This window comes from Hyla sarda, chromosome 4, assembly GCF_029499605.1.
Source record: "Hyla sarda isolate aHylSar1 chromosome 4, aHylSar1.hap1, whole genome shotgun sequence".
NCBI lineage: Eukaryota > Metazoa > Chordata > Amphibia > Anura > Hylidae > Hyla > Hyla sarda.
Window position 1 is genome coordinate 270,141,888 of NC_079192.1, and position 25,940 is coordinate 270,167,827.

Here is a 25,940-nt window from a genome sequence, read left to right on the forward strand (position 1 = left end):
TGGCCACTCAGTCCAGAACAGTGGCTGGTGGCAAGTACAGACCCCCACACAAAATACCCGAAAAATAAAATAGAAAAACGCTTAACCCTGAAAAATGCACCCACCTGAACCCCCAAAAAAACGCTGATCAGTGATGAGTCACTGACAGCGGTGGGGTAGGCAGCACACAGAGGTATGTTCCGTCCACACATCACAGGCCTGCTACTGGTGTTACAGACCGCCTATAGGTGCAAAAAAATAAAAAAGCCGAGATAACCTGAAAAAGCTCCTGCACCACAAAAAAAAAAAAACGCTTATCAGTACTACAGGACTGATCAGCTGTGGGTGGGCTTTAGCTAACGGTGGCGGACTACTCTTTTATAGCTAAGAGGGCCTAGCCACACGTTTAGCAAAAAATTAAAAAAAACAGGCGCAGAGCGAGCGGTGGGGACCGGAAATGCTCAGGGCGTACAGGTATGCCCTGAGTCCTTAAGGATCAGGGATGCAGGGCGTATAATTACGCCCTGCATCCCCAAGAGGTTAAATGGTGCTGCAGCTACTAATATAAACATTACGTGAAAATGACAATTTATTAGCAGTAGAAAGAGTAGAAATGCTTAACGGTCATAAACATACTTACCCATGTTAGATTTCCGATATACAAAGCGATTCTCTTTCCTGGATAAGTAAATACAACACTGGATGCAGACCCTTTCACAACATCATCTGAGACAGATGTTGCAAGATTGTCCATATAATCCCGATCTTCAGGAGCATCCCCATTATTTGCGGAAGGAGAAATTACATCTTCATATAGTTCAATCTGCTCATGTGCCCCATATTCTGCTTCCTGCGAGGCAAAGGTACTTTGAAATTATGAACTTGGCAGGACAGATGGACAAAGTATATTTAAATATCTGTTTAAAGCAAACAATGCAAGCCTAAAAGGGTACTCCGGTGGAAAACATTTTTTTTTTTAATCAAATGGTGCCAGAAAGTTAAACAGATTTGTCAATTATTTCTATATAAAAATCTTAACCCTTCCAGTACTTAGCTGCTGTATGCTCCACAGAATTATTTTCTTTTTGAATTTCTTTTCTGTCTGACCACAGTGCTCTATGCTGACACATGTCTGTCTGTCTCAGGAACAGGAGAGGTTTCCTATGGGGATTTAGACAGAGGTGTCCGCAAAGAGCACTGTGGTCAGAAGGAAATTCAAAAAGAAAAACTTCCTCAGTAGTATACAGCAGCTGATACTGGAAGGATTAAGATTTTTATATAGAAATAATTTACAAATCTGTTAAACTTTCTGGCACCAGTTGAGTTAAAAAAAAAACAACTGTTTTTCACTGGAGTACCCCTTTAACCCTGCATACTTTATTAACTAACACAACTGATCATTGGCTTAATTAAAGGACATTAGTATCACACATAAACATAGAACTGAAAGAAAAAAAACATTCTTTATTCACCTCACACAGTAACATATAGGCCATCAGGGCTTGCATTAAAATGGGACATGGTGCCAGTTTAGATACTTTTAGAGGGTTGGTGGCACTTATTCTTAATTAGTGACTAAAAGAGGCCATGAGCACATTTGCAACTTTCTACTAAAAGTCGCATTTGTTCAATCATTAACCACTGCAAAAGCTCATCTAAAGAAGACTTTAATGTGTTTACAAAATGCCCTACAAGCCCATATGAGGGCTCTTTTTTGCACCACAATCTGTAGTTTTTATTGGTACCATTTTTGTTTTGATATGACCTTTTGATCAAATTTTTATAAAAAAAAAATTTCTACTACTGCATATAAAGTGACCAAAAATACGGTAAGCATTTTTGGATTTTGGTATTTTTTTACGTTAACATTCAGCAAACCTCAGACAAAGTAAAAATTCCTAGCACCTCAAGACTTGATCAAGACCTTGAAAAAGAGCAACCTCCGAAACGTTGTTGGTTGTTTGTTTTTATTGATTCTCCCCCCCCCCCCCCCCCTTTTATGGATTTTTAAAGAGGTACTCCAGTGGAAGACAATGTTTCTTTAAATCAACTGGTTCCAGAAAGTTAAACAGATTTGTAAATTACTTAATCTTAATTTATTTATCTTTCTAGTACTTATCAGCTGCTGTATGCTCCACAGGAAGTTCTTTTCTTTTTCAATTTCTTTTCTATCTGACCAAAGTGCTCTCTGTTGACACCTCTGTCCATGTCAGGAACTGTCCAGTGCAGGAACAAATCCCCATAGCAAACATCTCCAGCTCTGGACAGTTCCTGACATGGTAAGAGGTGTCAGCAGAGAGCACTGTGGTCAGACAGAAAAGAAATTCAAAAAGAAAAGAACTTCCTGTGGAGCATAGTGCAGCTGATAAGTAATGGAAGGATTAAGATTTTTTAATTAAGTAATTTACAAGTCTATTTAACTTTCTGGAACAAGTTGATTTAACACCTTAAGGACCAAGCCCATTTTCACTTTAAGGACCAGAGTGGTGCACATCTGACCACTGTCACTTTAAGCATTAAAGGAGTACTCTGGTGCAGAGTATTCCTGCTCCGTCCTGCAAAAAAATGAAAATAAACCATCTCTCACCTTCCTGGGTTCCCGCGGAGAGCCACTACAGCTGATCGCTCCTCCGGTCCATCCTCTTCATACCTCTGTGTGAACGAAGCGTCACATGGCGCTCAGCCTATTATGGACTGAGGCAGAACATCGCGGCGGCCGGCGATAGCCTGAGCGCCATGTGACACTTCGTTCACATGGAAGTATGAAGAAGATGGACCGGAGGACCGAAAGGCTGTACTGGCGCTCCGCGGGAACCCAGGGAGGTGAGTGATTGTTTATTTTCATTTCTTTTGCAGCCCAGGCAGGATGGAGCAGGAATACTCTGCACCAGAGTACTCCTTTAATAACTGTGATGCTTTTACTTTTCATTCTGATTCCGACTGTTTTTTCGTGACATATTCTACTTTATGGTAGTGGTAAATTTTCATCGATACTTTTATCATTTCTTGATGAAAAATTCCAAAATGTGATGAAAAAATTGAAATTTTAGCATTTTTCTAACTTTGAAGCTCTCTGCTTGTAAGGAAAATCGACATATCAAATACATTTTATATTGATTCACATATACAATATGTCTACTTTATGTTTGCATCATAAAGTTGACATGTTTTTACTTTCGGAAGACATCAGAGGACTTCAAAGTTCAGCAGCAATTTTCCACAAAATTTTAAAAATCAGAATTTTTCAGGGACCAGTTCAGGTTTGAAGTGGATTTGAAGGTCCTTTTACTAGAAATACCCCACAAATGACCCCATTATAAAAACTGCACCCCTCAAAGTATTCAAAATGACATTCAGTAAGTGTGTTAACCCTTTAGGTGTTTCACAGGAATAGCAGCAAGGTGAGGGAGTAAATTCTAAAACATTTTTTACACTCACATGTTCTTGTAGACCCAGTTTTAGAATTTTTACAAGGGGTAATAGGAGAAAAAGCCCCCCAAAAAGGAAATACCTCATATGTGTATGTCAAGTGTTCGGTGGCGCAGTAGAGGGCTCAGGAGGGAAGGAGCAATAATGGGATTTTGGAGAGTGAATTTTGCTGAAATGGTTTTTGGGGGGGGACAGGTCCCATTTAGGAAGCCCCTATTGTGCCAGAACAGAAAAAAAAAAACACATGGCATACTATTTTGGAAACTACACCCCTCAAGGCACGTAACAAGGGGTCCAGTGAGCCGTAACATCCGACAGGTGTTTGACAACTTTTCGTTAAAGTCGGATGTGTAAATTAAAAAAAAAAAAAAGTTTCCCCCCCCCCCCCCCCCCAAATTTACCATTTTTACAAAGGGTAATTAATGGGAGAAAATGACCCCCCCCCCCCCTTGGACCACTGTTCCAAAAATCTGTCAGACACCTGTAGGGCGTAAATGCTCACTGCACCCCTTATTACATTACGTGAGGGGTGTAGTTTCCAAAATGGGGTCACATGTGGGCGGGAGGGGGGTCCATTGTTCTGACACTATGGGGGCTTTGAAAATATACGTGGCCTTCAATTGTGGACACATTTTCTCTCCAAAAGCCCAATGGCGCTCCTTCTCTTCTGAGCATTGTAGTTCGCTTGCAGAGCACTTTACATCCACATATGGGGTATGTTCTTACTCAGAAGAAATTGAGTTACAAATGCGGGGCTTTTTTCCAATTTTCCCTTGTGAAAATGAAAAATTTAGGGTAACACCAGCATTTTAGTGAAAAAAAAAATATGTTTTTTTCATTTTCCCACCCAACTTTAACGAAACTTTGTTAAACACTTGTGGGGTGTTAAGGCTCATTATACCCCTTGTTACGTTCCATGAAGGGTGTAGTTTTTAAAATGGGGGTCACAGATAGGTATTTATTTCTTTGAGTTTATGTCAGAACCGCTGTAAAATTAGCCACCCCTGTGCAAATCACCAATTTAAGTCTCAAATATACATAGTGCGCTCTTACTCCTGATCCTTGTTGTGCGTCCACATAGCATTTTAAGCCCACATATGGGGTATTTTTTTTCCCCTTTTACCGCAACACCAGCATGTTAGTGTACATTTTTTTTTTTACACTAACAGGCTGGTGTAGCACCCCCACCACGTTTCCTTTTCATAAGGGGTAAAAGGAGAAAAGACCCCCAAAATTTGTAACGCAATTTCTCCCGAGTACGGAAATACCCCATATGTGGCCCTAAACTGTTGCCTTGAAATACGATAGGGCTCCGAAGTGAAAGAGCGCCATGCGCATTTGAGGACTAAATTAGGGATTGCACAGGGGTGGACATTGGGAATCACTGGCGTAGAATACCTCTGTTGCTTCAGCTGTTGCTAAACTCCCAGCATGCCTGGACAGGCATGGGCTGTCCGGAAATGCTGGGGGGAGTTGTTTTGCAACCACTGAAGGCTCCATTTTGGAAACACTGCCGTACAATATGTTTTTCATTTTTATTGGGGGGGGGGGGGGGGGACCGAATAAGGGGGTGTATATGTAGTGTTTTTAGGGTAAATTCGCACTGACGCGGGTTTACGGTGACTTTCCCACTAGGAGTTTGCAATGCGGTGGAAAGTTTCACGCAGCTCAAACTTGAAGCAGGAAACTCACTGTAAACCTGCCCGTGTGAATGTACCCTGGAAATCGCATTGGCACAGGATGCCTGCTAATAGATATCAGCAGGCATCCCGGTCCGGACCCGAAATTCCCACGGGCGTACCTGTACACCCTTCGTCCCCAAGAGGTTAAAGAAACATTGTTTTCCACTGGAGTACCCCTTTAAAAATCCATAAGGAGAGGCATAAATAAAAACAAACCAACATACTAATTTAACTAATGTAGTTTTTTTTTTTGAAGTAGTATAATAAAAAATGTAAATTGGGGATCCTTGTAACCATATGGGCCTATAGAATAAATATAAGGTGTCATTTTTACCGAAAAGTGCACTGCATAGAAACAGAAGCCGCAAAAAAATTACAAAATGGTGTTTTTTTTGTCCCACAAAATTTTTTTTTCGGTTTCGCCATAGATTTTGTGGTGAAATGACTGATGTCCTTACAAAGTAAAATCAGTAGTGCATAAAAAAAGCCCTCATATAGGTCTGTTTGTGGAAAACTGAAAGCGTTATTTTCAGAAGGTGAGGAGGAAAAAGCAAAAGTGCAAAAACGGAAAACCGCTGAGTCCTGAAAGGGTTAATAACTTTTACACTTTTTTTTTATCTTTGGTTACTTTTTTTAGTCCACATCTTCGGATTGCATATAGCCGGGAATAAAACTATCCACACTTAGATGCCGCAATCAATTTTGATTGCAGTGTCTAAAAGCCTAATGCCAGACTTCACTCTGATCAGCGATGCCTGGCATTAACTGGGATCAGCCGGGTATGAAGCATGCTCAGCTGGTAATATGGCTGGTAATACCAACCCAGTAAACTTTTATGGCCATAAAAGTTGGAGAGTGACAGCCATGGCCACTGATTCGCTGGGGTTATCACCTGGCATCCGCTGCTCATGTAACACTAGTGCCAACCGAAGGCAGAAGCGGGAATCAGAATGGGAATAGAGGTGGAGGTAATAAAACTGTTCTATTTAAAAGAGACAACCCCTCCTGTAAAAGGGCTGACAAAATCTTAGTCCCTATGTTGACTTGGGATATGTCAAACCCTGACTAAAGCCTGCCGGCTGCTGCTGACTGCTGGGGCCCCGTATGGAATATCGCAGGGGGTCATGTTTTCATATCCTGGAGTACTCTTTTAAAGACGTACTTTAGTAATAAGCTCTCCTGCACCACAGTAATTCTTTTAGTTAGGTCTTTGTCCAGATGTCCAAATTTCTGTGTCAACCTTGAAGAACATGACACATGAAGGAGGAAGCCAACGGCTGCAGGAATAGGGGAGTTTTTTTATTTTCAAATTTTACATTTTGAGGCACCAGTATACCCCTACTGACAAGTCTAGACATTGTCAATAAAAGCTTCAATGGACACTTATGGAGAGAATGGGGGAGGTTTATCAAAACCTGTCCAGAGGAAAAGTTGCCCATAGCAACCAATCAGATCACTTATATTTAGCTGAGGCCTTGTTAAAAATTATCTGATTGGTTGCTATGGGCAACTCCCTCTGGAAAGGTTTTGATAAATCTCCCCCCAATATTGTTATGCAGTAAATCGCATTTTAAGAAATCTTCATTGAATTATAAAGCTGTTTCATATACAGTGGAAAGAACCTGCGAACCATCCCAATTCAATAGGGATCAGATCCCAGTCACTCAGTGCTATGCCCCACCAGTCCTGACGATGTTCCTACAAAACAGGGCAATAAAGGCCACAGACTAGAGTATGCATCATGTACGCACTTTCGGGGTCAGATATTGTACGCGCCGGGGAGGTCGGATGCAGGCACTGGCCGGTTATTGTTTTGGTCAGGTCCAGAGCACAGCTGAGGGGGCGGAGCCGGAGGAGGACGCGCGGCCTTTACACACACCACACACGAGGCCTACACAAAGGAAGCTACATGTTGCGCTATAGCGCGCTCCTCCAGCTACGACCAGTCAGTCTCTGAGTCTCCCGCCGACACACACGGGCCTCACCGAAGCCCGGCAGACACTCTTTAGTGGAGCGGCGTCCTCGAAACCGTTAGGGCTCTCGCACGCATTAGACGGTGACTGTACGTCACAACGCCAGCCATACCTGGTTAAACTCCTCTCCCACGTCCGCATAAATATCGATGTGATCCACTCCGTCAGCCATCTTCTGCCGCAACTCGCCCTGCAAGCCAGGCACCGAGCGCCGCGAGCTGGGCGAATGGAGGGGGAAGGCTAGCCAAGCGGGAATGTGTGCGTCACTTCCGGTTCGCTGACAGGACGTTCGTAGTTGGGTAGAAGGGGGGGGTTGCTTGAATTCGGAAATCTTTATTGAAAAGAGTCTACATTTACTTTCAGTGTAGTTTTTTTCTTGTCTTACTGTCTAATGCAGTGTTTCCCAATCAGGGTGTCTCCAGTGCATGCTGGGAGTTGTAGTTTTGCAACAGCTGGAGACACCCTAGTTGATAAACACTGGTCTAATGTGTGGTCACCAGGAGCCATTCGTTGTCTGTGTTATTTCTAGTAGCAGATTTTCCATTTGGCTGTCCAGGCATGCTGGGAGTTGTAGTTTTGAAACAGCTGGAGACACCCTAGTTGGGAAGCACTGGTCTAATGTGTGGTCACCAGGAGCCATTCGTTGTCAGTGTTATTTCTAGTAGCAGATTTTCCATTTGGCTGTCCAGGCATGCTGGGAGTTGTAGTTTTGAAACAGCTGGAGACACCCTAGTTGGGAAGCACTGGTCTAATGTGTGGTCACCAGGAGCCATTCGTTGTCTGTGTTATTTCTAGTAGCAGATTTTCCATTTGGCTGTCCAGGCACGCTGGGAGTTGTAGTTTTGCAACAGCTGGAGGCACCCTGATTGGGAAGCACTGGTATAATGTGTGGTCACCAGGAGCCATTTGTTGTCAGTGTTGTGTCTAGTTGCAGATTTTTCATTTGGCTGTCCGGGCATGCTGGGAGTTGTAGTTTTGCAACAGCTGGAGGCACTCTTGTTGGGAAGCACTGGTCTAATGTGTGGTCACCAGGAGCCATTCGTTGTCAGTGTTGTGTCTAGTTGCAGATTTTCCATTTCATAGTATGGCACTGCCTGTTGCAGATTCGCATACCTACCCCAAGTTGCCGTATTTTCGAGAGACAGTCCCTTCCTTTGACCCAAGTCCCTCCTTTGACTGCCCTTCCAAACTTGGGATGTTTGCAATACTATGAAATGGAAAATCTGCTATTAGAGACAACACTGACTAAGGTTCTGGCTTTGAGGACACAGCCAATCTTTTCATTTTTGTGTTTTAGTTTTTTACCTCCCCATCTTGTAAGGGTTCGTTCACATTACCATCAGGCTCTTAATAAACCGAGCTCCGTTTTCAAGTTCGTCCGTGCGATGGAAGTTTAGCAGAGAAAACAGTTGTGCATGTACAATTTTTTTTATTTTTTTCTCCCATAAATTACCAGAAACCCCATACAGACCCATTCAAGTCAATGGGATAGTCTGATCCCTATAGCTTTCTTATTATGCATGAGGGCTATTTTTTGCGCCGTGATCTGTTTTTATTTTTTTTATCTACCATATGTGATCACTTTTTATTAGATTTATTTTCTGTAAATCTACCTTTCTTTTTTTTTTTTTTTTTACATTTATTAAGCCATTCACCATACGGGATTATTAACATGATATTTTAATAGATAAGACCTTTCCACACGCAGTGATACCAAGTAGTTTTTGTTTTGTTTTTTTATCTACTTTTTTTGTTAAATGGAAAAATGCGGGTGATTTAAATTTTAACTGAGGGAGATGCTTATTTATAGTTACATTTATATATATATATATATATATATATATATATAGTGAGAAGGTGAAGGGCATTGTGGTTGATGGTCGGTATGTGTCACCAAGGCTTGGTGAGGTAAGAGCCGATAACTGTACAGTGTCTGTGCTGCAATTCAGACTGACACTGTTGCTGTAGTATGGCTGGAAAGCTAATCTGGGACATCTCTTACTGGGAATGGTCAAGTGTTGGGTGGGGACCATTCCCCACAATCCAGGCCACCTTTTGTTGGCCTTAAGGGCAGGCTGCTCCACTAGCTGAGGGGATTTGCATGTTGCAGCACACACTGCCAGAGAGCTGAGTTTTGAGATCTCACTTGTGGAGTCTGGAAGCTGGTTAGCAGACTGCCTGGAGGCTTGGAAAAGACTTGCTTGATGCCACATGGCTTGGACTCAGGTGTGAACAAACACCTAAGGAACGCAAGTGGACTTTTGTTACTTTTTCTTTGATCTGCATTTAAGACTGTTTGCTGTTTGCCAAGTGTGAATAAAACACTGAACTTTGATTTGAAAAGTCCTGTTTCCGTGCCTCTATACTGCAACCGCACCTGTCTGCTAGAGCGAGTCATCACAATATATATATATATATATATATATATATATATACCGTATTTATCGGCGTATAGCACGCACTTTTTTAGGCTAAAATTTTTAGCCTAAAGTCTGTGTGCGTGTTATACGCCGATACCCCCCCAGGAAAGGCAGGGGGAGAGAGGCCGTCGCTGCCCGCTTCTCTCCCCCTGCCTTTCCTGGGGTCTAGAGCGCTGCTGTCGGCCCTTTTCACCCCCTGACTATCGGTGCCGGCGCCGATAGCCAGGGGGAGAGAAGCGGCGCCGACAGCCAGGGGGAGAGAAGGGGCAGCGGCACCCATTGCCTCCCCCCATCCCCGGTGGCATAATTACCTGAGTCGGGTCCGCGCTGCTCCGCTGCTCCAGGCCTCCGTCGTTGCTATGCGCTGAACGGCGCGGCGCATGACGTCAGAGCGCCGCGCCGTGCATAGCAACGACGCTGGTCCCCAGCGTCATTGCTATGCAGGGCGCGGCGCTCTGACGTCATGCGCCGCGCCGTTCAGGGGGCGCCTTTAACCAGGGGGTGAAAAGGGCCGACAGCAGCGCTCTAGACCCCAGGAAAGGCAGGGGGAGAGAAGCGGGCAGCGACGGCCTCTCTCCCCCTGCCTTTCCTGGGGGTATATCGGGGTATACACGCGCACACACGCACCCTCATTTTATCATGGATATTTGGGTAAAAAACTTTTTTTACCCAAATATCCTTGGTAAAATGAGGGTGCGTGTTATAGGCCGGTGCGTGGTATACCCTGATAAATACGGTATATATCACACAAAAAATGACTAGAAAAGGGAACCTAAGAACATAACTTTTAATATGCACATGTATAAAAATGCACAAATATGTATATAAAAATAGTATAAAAAAAATAGCAGCAATTTCGCCATCAGTGTAGGGTCACGTATAATGTTACAATATCACCACCTAAGGATAGGGATACGTTGCTGTAATGCAACTACTAATTCCCTCCTACACCTTACTGTTGCGTATGTGGGATATTACAGTATTTTATATATATATAGCAAAAGTCCAAAATCACAGCATAAGACAGTCACGGATCTTCAAAGAAACTGGGTAGTCTTTATTATCCCCACAACAAGAGCAACGTTTCAGCAGTAGTAGCCTTTATCAAGCATAACAAGGCTTCCGCCTCTGACTATTCGCAGTCAATCGTGTCAATCATGTTTATGTCAAGGGCATGACATAAGCATGATTGACACGATTGACTGCGAATAGTCAGAGGCGGAAGTGACATGAGAATGTCGGAAACCGCCCGACACTTGCGCAGTAGCTATGTTTACAAACAACTATAGATGCATAAGAAGTTACGATCGGTATGATGTTAAGATGATCGCTGATGACAGAAGGCTGATATTGAAGGCACTGTTCTACACAGTATTTTTTTTATAGCACCGGACACTTTATATTAGTAATAGAAGTATTGTATATGGGGGGTTGCTATGTCAACCTGACATCATCAGTAGAGGTGAATAATTGCACCAATGATATTCTAGCAGAGGTGTGTTTTCAATTGATTGCATATATATTTCACCTGTGTTACAACCAATGAAATGTACTTGTGGTATATATATATATAATATATATATATATATATATATATATATATATATACACTGTTTACAAATTTGTTATGCTTGATGAAGGCTACTACTGCCGAAACGTTGCTCTTGTTGTGGGGATAAAGACTACCCAGTTTCTTTGAAGATCCGTGACCTGTCTTGTGCTGTGATTTTAGACGTTTGCTACAAATATCCTGGGCTGGCTGCCTGGGCAACCACGGGCACAGAGGTTGAACCTCTGGTGCTGTCTCACCTCTATCTAAAATATATATATATATATATATATATATATATATATATATATATATATATATATATATATACATATATACACAGACAAAGTAAGGCTGCTCACCACTCTCGCGTTTACTGCACAATCTCGTGCTACGGACACCGGTACCGCTCCCGGCTTAGTAGAAGTCACACAAGAAAAACGTCCGGCACTCGGGAAGATGCAGGTAAAACTTGTCAATGGCTTTATTCACACGCTTAAGGCAGGACACAATCTGACGCGTTTCGCACACTCAGGTGCTTAGTCGTAGATAGACATACACTCAATAATGCGGGTTAAAATACACATGAGTTTGGTCACATGACCACATGAATCTCAATTAAAAACAGTTGGTTACAAAACATGGCATTGGGAATCATGATCACATTTAGTCATTCGGAGAAAGTTCACACAAGGGTGCAAATGCTGCGGTTTTTATTTTAATTTTAATTTCAATCTCGAATAGTCTACAAACTAGTTATTCAATACTACTCCTAAATATTCCATCATCAAGAATTTTCATGTTCATTTGGAGCGCGTATTTACCAAAATAAATAGTTTGAACTATACCTATAAATCAAGATGTAAAATATTTATATGTAGATTAATAACCGCATAATATGCATCTCCCTGTGCGAACACCCCCCTATATATATTTTTACGACACTCCAATTTTTTTTTTAAATATATAAGAAACGAGGGGTATATATTGGATCGGGAACTAAACACACGCGGTTGGCAATAAATTGTATACATCAGATATATTCTCTTATTCTATTTATGCACAGGTTAACATTAAATCCAACTAGTATCCTATTCAAGAAGACATCAAAATAGAAGGGACTTACACAAGGCTGGAGGAAAAATAGCCAAAAATAAAAACAAAAATGAAAACAAAAATACGAATAAGGATAAACCACCATTTTTCGTGACATCATACAGTACCCAATTTGGACAGATTAAGAAAATAATAAACAGATATATTCCGGTATTAGAAACAGATCCAATATTAAGAGACATATTATCAGAAGGTATTGCCATTGTGTCCAGGAGAGGCCCCACTATTGGAACCATAGTCTCACCTAGTTTATTTATTAGTCAAAGGGAAAGTGTAAAGGACCGGGACTGGTTGAGGAACATAGGTAATCGCAAATGCGGTCATACCAGATGCATCACGTGTACACACATGGTAAATTCGAATACTGTAACGTCTTGCACAACAAGTAGGACACATAATATACACCAGTATATTAATTGTAACACTAAATCCATTATATACGTAGCAACATGTATAGTTTGCAATTTGCAGTATGTAGGATGCTCGGGGAATTCATTAAAAATGAGGTTTAGGAAACATATTACGGATGCTAAAAGTACCTTAACAAGCATCTCCATGCTGTCACGTCACTTTAGAGAGTCCCATTCAGGGGATACCACCCATTTACGAGTATTGGGAGTGGAAAAAGTCACCTTAGGACCCAGGGGAGGCGATCTTAGAAAGAAACTATACAATAGAGAGGCACATTGGATGTTCCTTTTGGGAACAAGATACCCGCAAGGGTTAAATAAAAGATTGGATTTAATGTTAACCTGTGCATAAATAGAATAAGAGAATATATCTGATGTATACAATTTATTGCCAACCGCGTGTGTTTAGTTCCCGGTCCAATATATACCCCTCGTTTCTTATATATTTAAAAAAAAATTTGGAGTGTCGTAAAAATATATATAGGGGGGTGTTCGCACAGGGAGATGCATATTATGCGGTTATTAATCTACATATAAATATTTTACATCTTGATTTATAGGTATAGTTCAAACTATTTAGTTTGGTAAATACGTGCTCCAAATGAACATGAAAATTCTTGATGATGGAATATTTAGGAGTAGTATTGAATAACTAGTTTGTAGACTATTCGAGATTGAAATTAAAATTAAAATAAAAACCGCAGCATTTGCACCCTTGTGTGAACTTTCTCCGAATGACTAAATGTGATCATGATTCCCAATGCCATGTTTTGTAACCAACTGTTTTTAATTAAGATTCATGTGGTCATGTGACCAAACTCATGTGTATTTTAACCCGCATTATTGAGTGTATGTCTATCTACGACTAAGCACCTGAGTGTGCGAAACGCGTCAGATTGTGTCCTGCCTTAAGCGTGTGAATAAAGCCATTGACAAGTTTTACCTGCATCTTCCCGAGTGCCGGACGTTTTTCTTGTGTGATATATATACATATACTTACTAGTGGTTTTAAGCACTTAAAGGAGTAGTCCGGCACGCACTTTTTTAATTTTGTCCGGGCTGCAAAAAAGAAAACAAACTTTCTCTTACCTGCCAACGCACTGCGCCCAGGAGCTCCGGTACAGGTGTTCGGTCGCCGGGCTGTTTGCTTCTTACTTCCTGTTAGCCCGGCACGTCACACGGAGCTTCAGCCTATCACCGGCCGAGACGGGACATTGCTGTACCTGTACCGGAGCTCCTGGGGCCGATTTGGCAGGTAAGAGAAAGTTTTATTTTTTATTTTTTTTGCAGCCCGGACCGGATAAAATAAGAAAAGTGCTCCTTTAATGAGAGCCTGTCACCATGCCCCCTCAGATTGAATATAGTGCATACGCAACATCTTCCCATCTAAACCACCACATAGATAGCAATACAATTAAATAGTCTCGATAGCCCACTATTCCACACACTTATTAAATAACACTATATCGCACCTATACGTGATCACATTCCATCTTGTATAATTCAACAACCGTAGGAATGTGTACACGGGACGCAATCTGTATTCTCAGGTGCCGCACACACTAATTGATTGTATGTTAATCTTGATATTATAGAGTACCATACACATTATTCCTTTCTCAGCTGCGTTTTCTGGAATAAGTTTATCAGTCCCAGTATTCCTCAAATAAGCTTCTAATGTAGGCACACATCGATCTCCAAAAGGAATTGCAATATTAGTGTATTCCTGTGCACGCCGCCGGGTGATAGCGAGGTCCCAAAGCGGAGGATTACAATAACTGTGGACAATCCGCTACAACCCCCGCTATAGCCCTGGGCAGTCAGGGTAGAGTGGGCTCGAAACACGGGGCATCCAGCGCTGCCAAACGCTACGATAAAATATTACCTACTGCTAACTAACTTATTTCGGCACAGTGCCGTCCCTGCCAAGCTATTGACTATACACTATCCATCTCCAGTTGCGGAGGAAATATCCATATTTGCACCACTTGTAGTGCCTAATATAGCGCAAAGACTTTCCTATTTCCGTGTCCAGTTCTAATTATATTTAATAGGGGTATTATTATCCAGTGTTGTTTTTATATATACCTTCAGTACAGTTTTCATAGTGTATCTATATTTTATATCTTGTGAATAGTCCGAAGCAAGGGCCCTGCTAAGGACCTCACTCCACTAAGTTTATTTAAATAAATGCTATTTTAATTTGGAAACTCTCTCTCTCTTTCTCTTTTATTTTTATTTATTTTATTACTCTTTGCATTTTTTCTACTATTCTTTCTCCTATCTCTCACCCCTAATTTACAAATCTGTTTAAAGGGGTACTCCGCTGCCCTGTGTCAGAAGCTCCACTCCCCAGCGTCCGGAAGTTTATTGTTCTGAACGCTGTGTGCGGGCTTCAGTGTTCAGGGCCGCCCCTCGTGATGTCACGCCCACCCCCTTTGTGACATCACGTCCGCCCCCTCAGCGAAAGTCTATGGAAAGGGGGCGAGATGGCCGTCACGCCTCCTTCCCATAGACTTTCGATGAGGGGGCGGGTGTGATGTCACCAAGGGGGCGGGCTTGACGCCACGAGGGGCAGCCCTGAACACGGAAGCCCGCACACAGCGTCCGGAACAATAAACTTCCGGACGCTGCGGAGCTTCCGACACAGGGCAGCGGAGTACCCCTTTAACCTAATGGCACCAGAGGATTTGAAAACATTTGTTTTCCATAGGAGTACCCCTTTAATTCCTTATTTTACAAATATATTAATCCAGTTTAGTTAAAATGTATCCCCTATCCAAAGAATAAGGGATAAGTGTAAGATCATAACGGGGTCCAACCACTGGGACACCCCGTGATCTCTTACCCAGGGCCTTGGCACTCCCATGCACTTAGCTGTGTATAGGCATATGTTGCATTTGTATGAATGACTTCCATGTGCCATGAGCTTTAGTTTTAGAAGATATTTTATTAAGTAATCAATTTGTTTCAATTAACTGTCTTACCTTTTAGGTATAAAAATAACTTGATGTATCCAGTAATAGAAAAGTGGTTATATGGCACACAATCTTCATGAAATCATCAAACAGTGTTTGTATGACGCTGTGCACACAGAAAGAATAGGAGCCACGGTGAGAGGAATGCCTGGAGCTTCGGGGGAACGATGGAGATGTGAGTGCTGTTTTTCATTTTTTAATGTGAGCAGTATCCGGGCAATGTATGGGAGGGGGCAATGTAAGGAATATTAGGGTAATGTATGTGAGAGGGCATGGGAGGAATATGGGGGAAATGTATGTGAGGGGGATTTCGAGGAATATGGGGACATTGTTTGTGTGGGGGAATGTGAGGAATACGGGGGCAATGTGAGAAATATGGGGGCAATGTATGTGAGAGGGCAATATGAGGAATACTGGGGGCAATGTGAGTAATATTGGGGCGTTGTATGTTAGGGGTCTGCTATATATGGGTGCAATGTACATGAGGGGCCTGCTCTATATGGAGGCAATATATGTGAGGGGCATATTTTATATGGGGGCAATGTATGTGAGGGGCCTGCTCCATATGTGAGCAATGTACAGTGGGGCAAAAAAGTATTTAGTCAGCCACCAATTGTGCAAGCTCTCCCACTTAAAAAGATGAGGGAGGTCTGTAATTTTCATCATAGGTATAGCTCTATAACTATGAGAGACATAATGAAAAAAAAAAATCCATAAAATTACATTGTCTGTCTGATTTTTAAATAATTTATTTGCAAATTATGGTGGAAAATAAGTATTTGGTCACCTACAAACAAGCAAGATTTCTGGCTCTCACAGACCTGTAACTTCTTCTTTACAGGAAAACTGTCACCACATCCCCCCCCCCCCCCCCCCCCCCCCGCACTAACCAGAGGTACTGGCTGGTAGTGCGGGGGACGCTGATCAATATGATGCCTACCATGCCCGCATCACATACAGCACGGGGAGGAGAGGGAGATACGGAGGGAGGACATGAATATGTAGAAGCCGGGCGGTGCTGCAGGCCTAGCAGCGGTGACGTCACAGTGCCAGATGAAGGCAATAACCCGTCTCGTGCCAGTTAGAAGATTTGCATATCTGAAATAATGAAGATAACGGGCGAACTGCAGGGCAGATCCGGGAATGGTAGGCATTATATTGATCAGCGTCCCCGCACTACCATCCAGTACCTCTGGTTAGTGTGGGGGGATTTGTTGACAGTTACCCTTTTGAGAGTCAACTCTGTCCTCCACTCGTTACCTGTATTAATGGCACCTGTTTGAACTTGTTATCAGTATAAAAGACACCTGTCCACAACCTCAAACAGTCACACTCCAAACTCCACTATGGCCAAGACCAAAGAGCTGTCAAAGGACACCAGAAACTAAATTGTAGACCTTCACCAGGCTGGGAAGACTGAATCTGCAACAGTCAAGCAGCTTGGGGTGGAAAAAAACAACTGTGGGAGCAATTATTAGAATTCTCCCTCGATCTGGGGCTCCACACAAGATCTCACCCTGTGGTGTCAAAATGATCACAAGCAAAAATCCCAGAACCACACAGGGGGACTTAGTGAATGACCTGCAGAGAGCTGGGACCAAAATAACAAAGGCTACTGCGGTGTCCCGGTACCGTATTGCATCCGGTACCTAGTTTAGAGGTCCCCAAAGTCAGAGTAACTACGTTCAGGTAGGGTTCCTCAGGTGGGACAGCCCCTAGTCGCCTCTCCTTTAGTTTAGCTTGTATATTAATAAATGTATATATTAGTAATACTATCTCTATTATATAGGAATGTATAGTGCTTACCTTGTTCAGCGTAGCAGGGCCTTCGATCATGTGACCAAGCTAGTAACCCTTTATGGTATGTTGCAGGACCTTAGGAGGTCCTTGGGTCACGTGATACCCAGCATTCTCTGTAATGGTGATTGAAATCAGTATGGACCAATTAGCTTTAGTCCAGCCCCTGCCCATATAAGGGAGCTGCGTCCAATTATCACTCTCTTGGGTTGCTGCTCTTGTGGATACCGGACTAACAGGACGGTGTGCTACGCAACTTTCAACGACACGATAGGCCTCAAAACCTACAGCCTCAGCAGAACCAAAAATTGTGAGTCTTCTACTAATTCCTGCTAATACTAGCCTGACTACTGGACCGCAACTAATTCTCTAAATCCAGTGGAACAGTGCAATAGTCTAGAGACTCTTAACCCCTTAAGGACCAAGGACGTATGAGTACGTCCTTGGTCCCACTCCCGTGATATAACGCGGGGTCCCACGGCGGGCCCGGCGTCATAGTGAAGCCGGGACCCGCCGCTAATAGCGCGCGGCACTGATCGCAGTGCCGCGCCCTATTAACCCTTTAGCCGCGCGCTCAAAGCTGAGCCACGCGGCTAAAAGTGAAAGTAAAAACTGCCGGTTAGCTCAGTGGGCTGTTCGGGATAGCCGCGGCATCCCGAACAGCTTACAGGACAGCCGGAGGGTCCCTACCTGCCTCCTCGCTGTCAGATCGCCGAATGACTGCTCAGTACCTGAGATCCAGGCATGAGCAGTCAAGCGGCAGAATCATCAATCACTGGTTTCCTATGAGAAACCAGTGATCAATATGAAAGATCAGTGTGTGCAGTGTTATAGGTCCCTATGGGAGCTATAACACTGCAAAAAAAAAAGTGAATAAAGATCATTTAACCCCTCCCCTATTAAAAGTTTGAATCACCCCCCTTTTTCCATAAAATAAAAAACACAGTGTAAATAAAAATAAACGTATATGGTATCACCGTGTGCGGAAATGTCTAAATTATAAAAATATATCGTTAATTAAACCACACGGTCAATGGCGTACACGCAAAAAAATTCCAAAGTCCAAAATAGTGCATTTTTGGTCACTTTTTATATCATGAAAAAATGAATAAAAAGCGATCAATAAGTCCTATCAATGCAAAAATGGTACTGTTAAAAACTTTATACCACCTCATACCGCCCCATACGCGGAAAAATAAAAAAGTTATAGGGGTCAGAAGATGACAATTTTAAACGTATTAATTTTCCTGCATGAAGTTATGATTTTTTCCAGAAGTACGACAAAATCAAACCTACATAAGTAGGATATCATTTTAACAGTCAAACCAAGAGTCTTGGACTTAAATGATAGGTATGGACGCCCATGCGGGCAGTGTGATACATGGTAACAAAGAGAACAGTTACAACACATAACTAGGAGGAAATATCTGATCAGCATACAATAGTAATTGCACTGAAATCATAATGCATACAAAGGAGGAGAACATTTAAGAATGGTAATGGTTGGATCGGTCGTCGCCACAAAGGGATTTCCAGCCTACAATAAAACACGGAAGTCATCACCTCCCCCTGATCAATAGAGAGAAAGGCATGTTTGCATAGATGGACAATAAGGAGAAAGCATCCATGCCTCCCACAACTTATCAAAACATTCTACTCTACTCTCACGGATGGCAGATAACTTTTCACACAGCATGATATAGTTAACCTTGTCAATAACCTTTTGGAACAACAAAGATGGGGATTTCCATTGTGCAGCTATATGTATCCTGGTGGCCATAAGAATGAACTGAGCTATCCGAAATGTATGAAACGGCATCCTGCTAGGTTTATTACTTAAGAGACAAAAGGAAGGGGAACAGGGCATGCCATCATCAAACAGATTGTTCAAGACTACATGGATCCGCCTCCATAACAGCGCCACCTGTGGGCAGCTCCACCAGATATGGTGCAGAGAACCAACAGTTCGACACCCCCTAAAGCACAGGGGAGAAACCGAGGGGTAAATAGAATGCAGTCTGGAGGGAACCATATAGACTCTGTGCAGAATCTTGATCGACGTCTCCATTAAGGAGACTTGCCAGCTGCCCTTGCTGACAGCCGTACAGCATGCTTGCCACTGGGGCAGTGTAAGGGTCACATTCAAGTCACGTTCCCAGGCCTCCATGAAGCGCAATTTGGTGTCTGCGGGAGGGGCATTCAAATGTGCATAAATTCTAGAAAGCAGGCCCGGCAGTGTAGGGCTGTACAGCAAGGTTGCTTCGTAAAAAGTGGTTTCCACCCTAAAGCCCCGAGGGCCCAGAGAGGAATAATATGATAGAACCTGCAGAGCACGAAAGTGCTCCCCAGGGAGGAGATTATGTATAGAATATAGCTGTGCCAGAGTAATCGGTTGTTTGCCCACCAGCAGGTCATATAGTCTAGTCAATTTAGCAGTGTGCCACCATGAAAAGGGAGTAGTAGAAATGCCAGGGTGAAAAGCGGGATTAGAAAGAAAGGGAAGGAGGGGAGGGACCGAGGATTGTAAGGAAAATTTAAAGCGGACCAAGCGCCAAAGAGACAGAGAGAATAAAGTAATTTGCGCTCTAGAGGAGAGAACGGCTGCAACAGGACAAGAGGACCACATCAAAGCAGAGAAAGAATAGGGATAGATAAGAGATTCCTCCAGAGCCACCCACCTAGGAGCACTCCGTTCCGCATGTGTAAGGGCAAGTTGGGCCAGTCGGGCTGCATAATAGTATTTCATCAGGCACGGAACAGAGAGCCCGCCCATCCTTTTATGATAGTGCATAGCTGTCTTATTAATCCAGGGACGACGGCCATTCCAGATGTAATGGAATAAGGCACATTGGAGAGAGCATACGTCCTTCTTCACCACCGGGGTGGGGAGGGAACGAAACAGGTAAAGGATACGGGGCAGAATAACCATCTTAAAGACATTTATGCGGCCCACCTAAGAGATATGAGGGAAAGACCATCTAGTTAAGTCCCCTGTAATAGAGCGAAAGAGTGGGGGGTAATTAGCAGCATACAGGGATTTGAGGGATGTAGTGAGAGTAACCCCCAGATAGGACAAGCCCCGTGAGGAATCATGGAACTCAAAATTCAGGGAAATCAAATGTCGCATCTCAGGTGGGACATTGCAGTACATAACCTCCGACTTAGCCACATTTACTTTCAACCCCGACAACCCAGCAAACCTATCCAAAAGCGAGGCCAAGTTAGGAAGGGAAACCTGGGGACTCGTCAGCGTCAGTAAAAGATCATCTGCAAAAAGGTTATTTTCGTATTCGATCGTACCCACTGTAAGGCCTTTAATGTCAAGATTGTCCCTAATAGCTACTGCCAGGGGTTCCATCACCAGCGCAAAGAGCGCCGGTGAGATGGGGCATCCCTGGCGAGTACCTCGGCCTATCGAGATAGGGGAAGGTGACATAGAGGGCAGCTTGAGATAGGCCGTCGGGGTTGAGTAAATGCTCTGCAATGTGCGGACAAAGGGACCAGAGATGCCAAATTTAGAGAACACCTGAAATAGATACGGCAAGGAAACCGTATCAAAGGCCTTTTCGATGTCCAATGCAAGGGCCAACATCGGAGTTTTGGTGACATCAGAATGATAAATTAGATTTAGAATTTTCCTAATGTTGTCCGGTGCCTGGCGGCCCGGAATGAACCCCACCTGGTCTTGGTGGACAAGGGAGGGTAGGAAAGAATTAAGTCTAGAAGCAAGGATAGAAGTGAGCAACTTAGAGTCAACATTAAGAAGAGAGAGAGGGCGATAGTTAGAGGGGAGAGAGTGGTCCTTAGAGGGTTTAGGTAAGACAGTGATCAAAGCGTCAAGAAATTCAGGAGGGGGGGGGGGTAGCACCAGACATTATGGTGTTGAAGAAGGAAACAAGATGGGGGATCAGCAGGGAAGAGAATGTCTTGAAGTATGAAGAAAAAAATCCGTCCGGGGGACTTGCCCAATTTGAGATGATCAATAGCCTGCTCCACCTCCTCCACCGTGATGGGGCCGTTCAAGACCTCCCGGTCCAGAGCAGACAGAGTAGGGAGAGACAGGGGAGACAAAAAGGCATGCAAAGAAGCGGAGAAAGAGTTCGGAAGAGGAGGGGCCGAATAAAGGTGAGTATTGAAGGCGGAGAAAGTTTCATCGATACGGTCGGGGTGGGAAGTGCGGAGACCAGGCTTCAATTGCACGCTATGGACTCGATTGAACGAAGAAGTTTTTTTTTAGCATAGCAGCTAACAGTCTATCAGGCTTATTCATCAGTCTATAATAGGTCGCTCCAGTCCATCTCAAAGCCTTTTCCACCTTCATGGAGAGTAGGGCATCCAGCTGTGACCTGGTCTCCGCAATAGATTTGTAGAGATAGGGGGTAGGGTCCTGCTGGTGGGCAAAAACTAACCTGGACAGTTTGGCTTCCAAGGCCACTTGAACTCTCGTCCTGTCACGCTTCAACCCCGTTGCCACGGAGATCAGGCGACCTCCTACATAGGCCTTATGAGCCAGCCACGTCCACTGAGGGGATGATTGAGGAGAGCTGTTCAGAGTGAAATAAGAAGTGATATCAGTTTCAAGTTGGGTCTTAATGCGTGGCATAGTCAATAGTGATTCATTTAGTCTGCACCGATAAGGCAGTGTGAGGGGGGACATGAAGTTAAAGACCGACAACACCACATCGTGGTCTGACCACGACATGGGGACATGTCGGGGGTAAAGTAGCTGGGGTACCGTGGCAACATTGACCAATATCCAGTCAATTCTCGTATAGTGACGCTGAACCGGAGAATAATATGTGTATCCTCTACTGGTACCGTTATGTTCCCTCCAAGTATCTACTAGGGAGTGCGTAGTGAACAGGTTAGAGAGCAGGCGTTGTTGAGTCCCCGACCTACGAAACTGAACCGTATTGGATCGGTCCAACTTGCCATTAAATACGAAATTAAAGTCGCCAGCCCAGATCAAGGTCTTGTACGTCAGGGAGTCAAGAGCGGTGCACATGTCTCTAAAGAATAAAATAGGATTATCAGTGGGCGCATAGGTATTCATAAGACACACTGTCTTCCCATACAATGATACCAAAATAATCAGGTAGCGACCCTCCGGATCGCACTTAGCGTCTGAAACCTCGAGTGGAAGGGAGTTGTGTAAAAAAAATATAGCAACTCCCCTGCACTTGCTAGTAAAGGACGCTCTATACCCCCTCATATAGGATTTATGGAAAAAGTTAGGATAGCTTGACATAGTAAAGTGTGATTCTTGTATACAAATGATGTCAGGCCTAAGTCGGGTGTAAGCTAGGAAAGCCATCTTTCTTTTAGAGGGGGAGTTAAAGCCCCTCACATTATGTGAAATTACTCTGCACATAGGTAATAGAACATAAAGCGCAGTAGGCTAGCAAGAAAGGAAGGGGCCACCTCCTGATATACATTACATAAGGCGACGACCGATCCAGGAATATCTCCAGCAGTGCAATACAAGGACGTAGTTAGAGACCCTCCTAAAGCAACAAGAGAAACAAGAACAAACAAAACAATACAAATAAAATCACAGTTGTACTCAGGAAAGATGGTCCAGAGTACCACTAGAACCATCGTACTTCCCACACCCCAGCCGGGGTAGATGAGGCACATCAGTCCACTTGCGTCTAGCCTATTACATGGATGATCCAAGCAAGGATTCCAAGCCAAGAAAGGAGGATGAAGGGAGAAAGCAGAGGAGGAGAAGTCAAAAAAGAAAATAAAGGGAGGGGAGTCAAGGGGTTAGGCAAAAGAAAAATAGAAAAAAGAGCCTAGAGAGGTGAAAGGAGGAGGAAAAGGTAAAGAAGCAGAGGAGAAGGAGGAGGAGAGGGGGGCAGTTAGTGACTTTGGGTAGAGGCCTGGCAGACCAGGTCCAAGCAGCACAGTCCAGAGCATATAAGGAGTCAGCGGAAGAGTCCCCAGATACTCATCGCAGTATATAGGCAAGGGGGAATCGGGGTCTGCATACAAAGACAAGGGCTCCATATGAGTTGTAAGGGGGCACAGGTAGTTTGGAAGCAGGCAACAACGGGTGGACATGGAGACAAAGAAAATCCAGGCGAATAGGGTCCAGGCAGCATCATCCATTTTCCAGTTGAAGTCAATGGCAAAAAATCATATGCTGCAGATGGGGCAAGATAGTCCCCAAGTCCTCAGTGCAGCACATATGCGAGCACAGCAAAACAAGGGGGGAACCAGGGCTCGCAGACACCGTCGAAGGCCCCACAGTGGGTATATGGAGGCCCGGGCAGAGCAAAACTTAGCAGGCAGGTCACAACCCACAAACAGAGTCCCGAACGGTGACTTCATGCAGGCTGGCGTGGTTCCTGGGCTTTTTGAGGCACGGATGGAAGGTCCACCAGGGGTATGCGGGCCTACAGCAGGACCTCCTGTGCGTCAGGTAGAGATCGCACAGTGTAAGATTTCCCCTTCAGCTGAAATGACAGGGAGAACGGAAACCCCCACTTGTACTTTATCTGTTCCCACTGCAGTGCCAAAGTAACCGGACGAAAGTCCCTGCGGCTGGCCAACGTGGAGGGAGCCAAATCTGAGTACAGGTGCACCGAAGGAGGCATCCCTGGGAGCACCGTCAGGTTGCGGGCTGCGGTTAGCAAAACATTGCGGACCTCGGGGTAGTGTAGCTTTAAGACCACATTCCGAGGTAAGTCGGGGCCCCTCGGTTTGGCTAAGGCACGTTGGATGCGGTCAAATCTGAGTAGCTCCGGCTCCAGTTGGGGGGCAAGGTCAAAAAACAGAGAGGTTACCGTTTTAGTGAGATCCGCATCAGGTTCAGGAAGGCCACGAATGCGTAGATTAGCCCGCCTCGAGCAGTTTTCGAGGTCCTACAATTTCAGCTCCAGATCGCGCAGCTGGGTTGAATGATCATCAAAGTCCCTTCTGTCCTCCTCGGCGGCATCAGCCAGCAAGTCCAACTTGGCTTCATTATCCGAGACCCGCTTGCCCAGGTCTTGCAGCTGACATGTGAAGTCATCCACTGCTTTAGCCAGGGCCGAGTGGAACATTTTCTTGTGGTTGCGAAACATGGCCACTGGCGTTAGGTCTAAAGGCGTAGCAGGCTCCTCCTCATCAGATAGTCCCATCGGAGAAGCATCCCGCTCTGCCGCCATCTTGGAGTGGGCCCCCGAGCGGAATAGATCCGGGATAGATTGCGAGAGGGTTTGTGAATTGCGGAGCGCTCCCCTCCTTCCCGACCTGGGCATATTCAGGAGTAGATTGGTATGTGGATCAGCGTTATGGAGCCGAAATTTGGCGCTTAAGAAGGCTATAAAGACACGATTGGTGCGGAGCTCACATCACCTGCTTCCTCTCCGTGAGCCGCGCGCATGCGCCTCGACCGTAGGATATCATTTTAATCATATGGACCTACAGAATAAAGATGTAATTTTTACCGAAAAATGTACTACGTAGAAACGGAAGCCCCCAAAAGTTACAAAACGGCGTTTTTTTTCTATTTCACCGTAGATTTTTGGGCAAAATGACTGACGTAATTACAAAGTAGAATTGGTGACGCAAAAAATAAGCAATCATATGGATTTTTAGGTGCAAAATTGAAAGAGTTATGATTTTTTTTAAAGGCAAGGAGCAAAAAACTAAAGTGCAAAAACGGAAAACCCCCCGGACCTTAAGGGGGTTAAAGCTAAAGTCCCAACCATTGTCAATCTCCAAAAGGAAGTTGTATTTATGAGAGACTGTTATGTTGTTAAAGTATACAGAAAATCTTCAGTAAAGTTAACGCTGTTTACAGAAGCTTTCCGGTTGTAGACAATCCATTATTACTCACTACTTAAACTCAGTATCCTCTACCTCCCTATCGTTCCTGGGAAGGGCGGCTGTAGGAAAAGCTTTATTGAGGAGCCCTCATCCTGGCTTCATGACTAGCAAGGGTTAACAGACACCCTTTATTACCTGCACAGCTACACTCCCTAGACCCTATACCCCCCAAGCTACCACACTACCATCAGTAACACACTACGCTGCAAGGGACTCAAATCATGCAGTGCCAGATGTGTCCCCCTGCTTAAGCCAGTACATGTCTGAGCCCATCTGAAGTTTGCTAGAGAGCATTTGGATGATCCAGAAGAGTATTGGGAGAATGTCATATGGTCAGATGAAACCAAAGTAGAACTTTTTGGAAAAAACTCAACTCGTCGTGTTTGGAGGAGAAAGAATGCTGAGTTGCATCCAAAGAGCATCATACCTACTGTAAAGCGTGGGGGGTGGAAACATCATGCTTTGGGGCTGTTTTTCTGCTAAGCGACCAGGATGACTGATCCGTGTAAAGGAAAGAATGAATCGAACCATGTATCGTGAGCTTTTGAGTGAAAACCTCCTTCCATCAGCAAGGGCATTAAAGATGAAGCGTGACTGTGTCATTCACCATGACAATGATCCCAAACACACAGCCCGGGCAATAAAGGAGTGGCTTCGTAAGAAGCATTTCAAGGTCCTGGAGTGGCCTAGCCAGTCTCCAGATCGCAACCCAAAAGAAAACATTTGGAGGGAGTTGAAAGTCCGTGTTGCCCAGCGACGGCCCCAAAACATCACTACTCTAGAGGAGATCTG

General features: G+C 44.1%; 2 protein-coding genes across 8 annotated transcripts in view; one reads left to right on the top strand and one right to left on the bottom strand.

Annotated features, from left to right (window-relative positions):
- Nucleotides 1-7,337, bottom strand: part of CPSF6 (cleavage and polyadenylation specific factor 6) — a 48,667-nt gene extending 41,330 nt beyond the window's left edge. For 2 of the 5 annotated variants that reach the window (XM_056574182.1, XM_056574179.1), the window contains exons 1-2: nucleotides 7,176-7,336; nucleotides 620-829 (exon numbers count right to left, since the gene is read on the bottom strand). In XM_056574182.1, coding sequence (XP_056430157.1) covers nucleotides 620-829; nucleotides 7,176-7,235 — 270 coding nt within the window. In that variant the 5' untranslated portion in view covers nucleotides 7,236-7,336. Of the gene's footprint in view, nucleotides 1-619; nucleotides 830-6,841; nucleotides 6,977-7,175 lie in introns of those variants that run through there. The other 3 variants (XM_056574181.1, XM_056574180.1, XM_056574183.1) reach the window with 3 other exon arrangements.
- Nucleotides 7,040-25,940, top strand: part of LYZ (lysozyme) — a 51,871-nt gene continuing 32,970 nt past the window's right edge. The window contains exons 1-2 of one of the 3 annotated variants that reach the window (XM_056574188.1): nucleotides 7,040-7,152; nucleotides 15,553-15,711. In XM_056574188.1, the coding sequence (XP_056430163.1) occupies nucleotides 15,597-15,711 (115 nt within the window). In that variant the 5' untranslated portion in view covers nucleotides 7,040-7,152; nucleotides 15,553-15,596. Of the gene's footprint in view, nucleotides 7,153-7,204; nucleotides 7,336-15,552; nucleotides 15,712-25,940 lie in introns of those variants that run through there. The other 2 variants (XM_056574189.1, XM_056574187.1) reach the window with 2 other exon arrangements.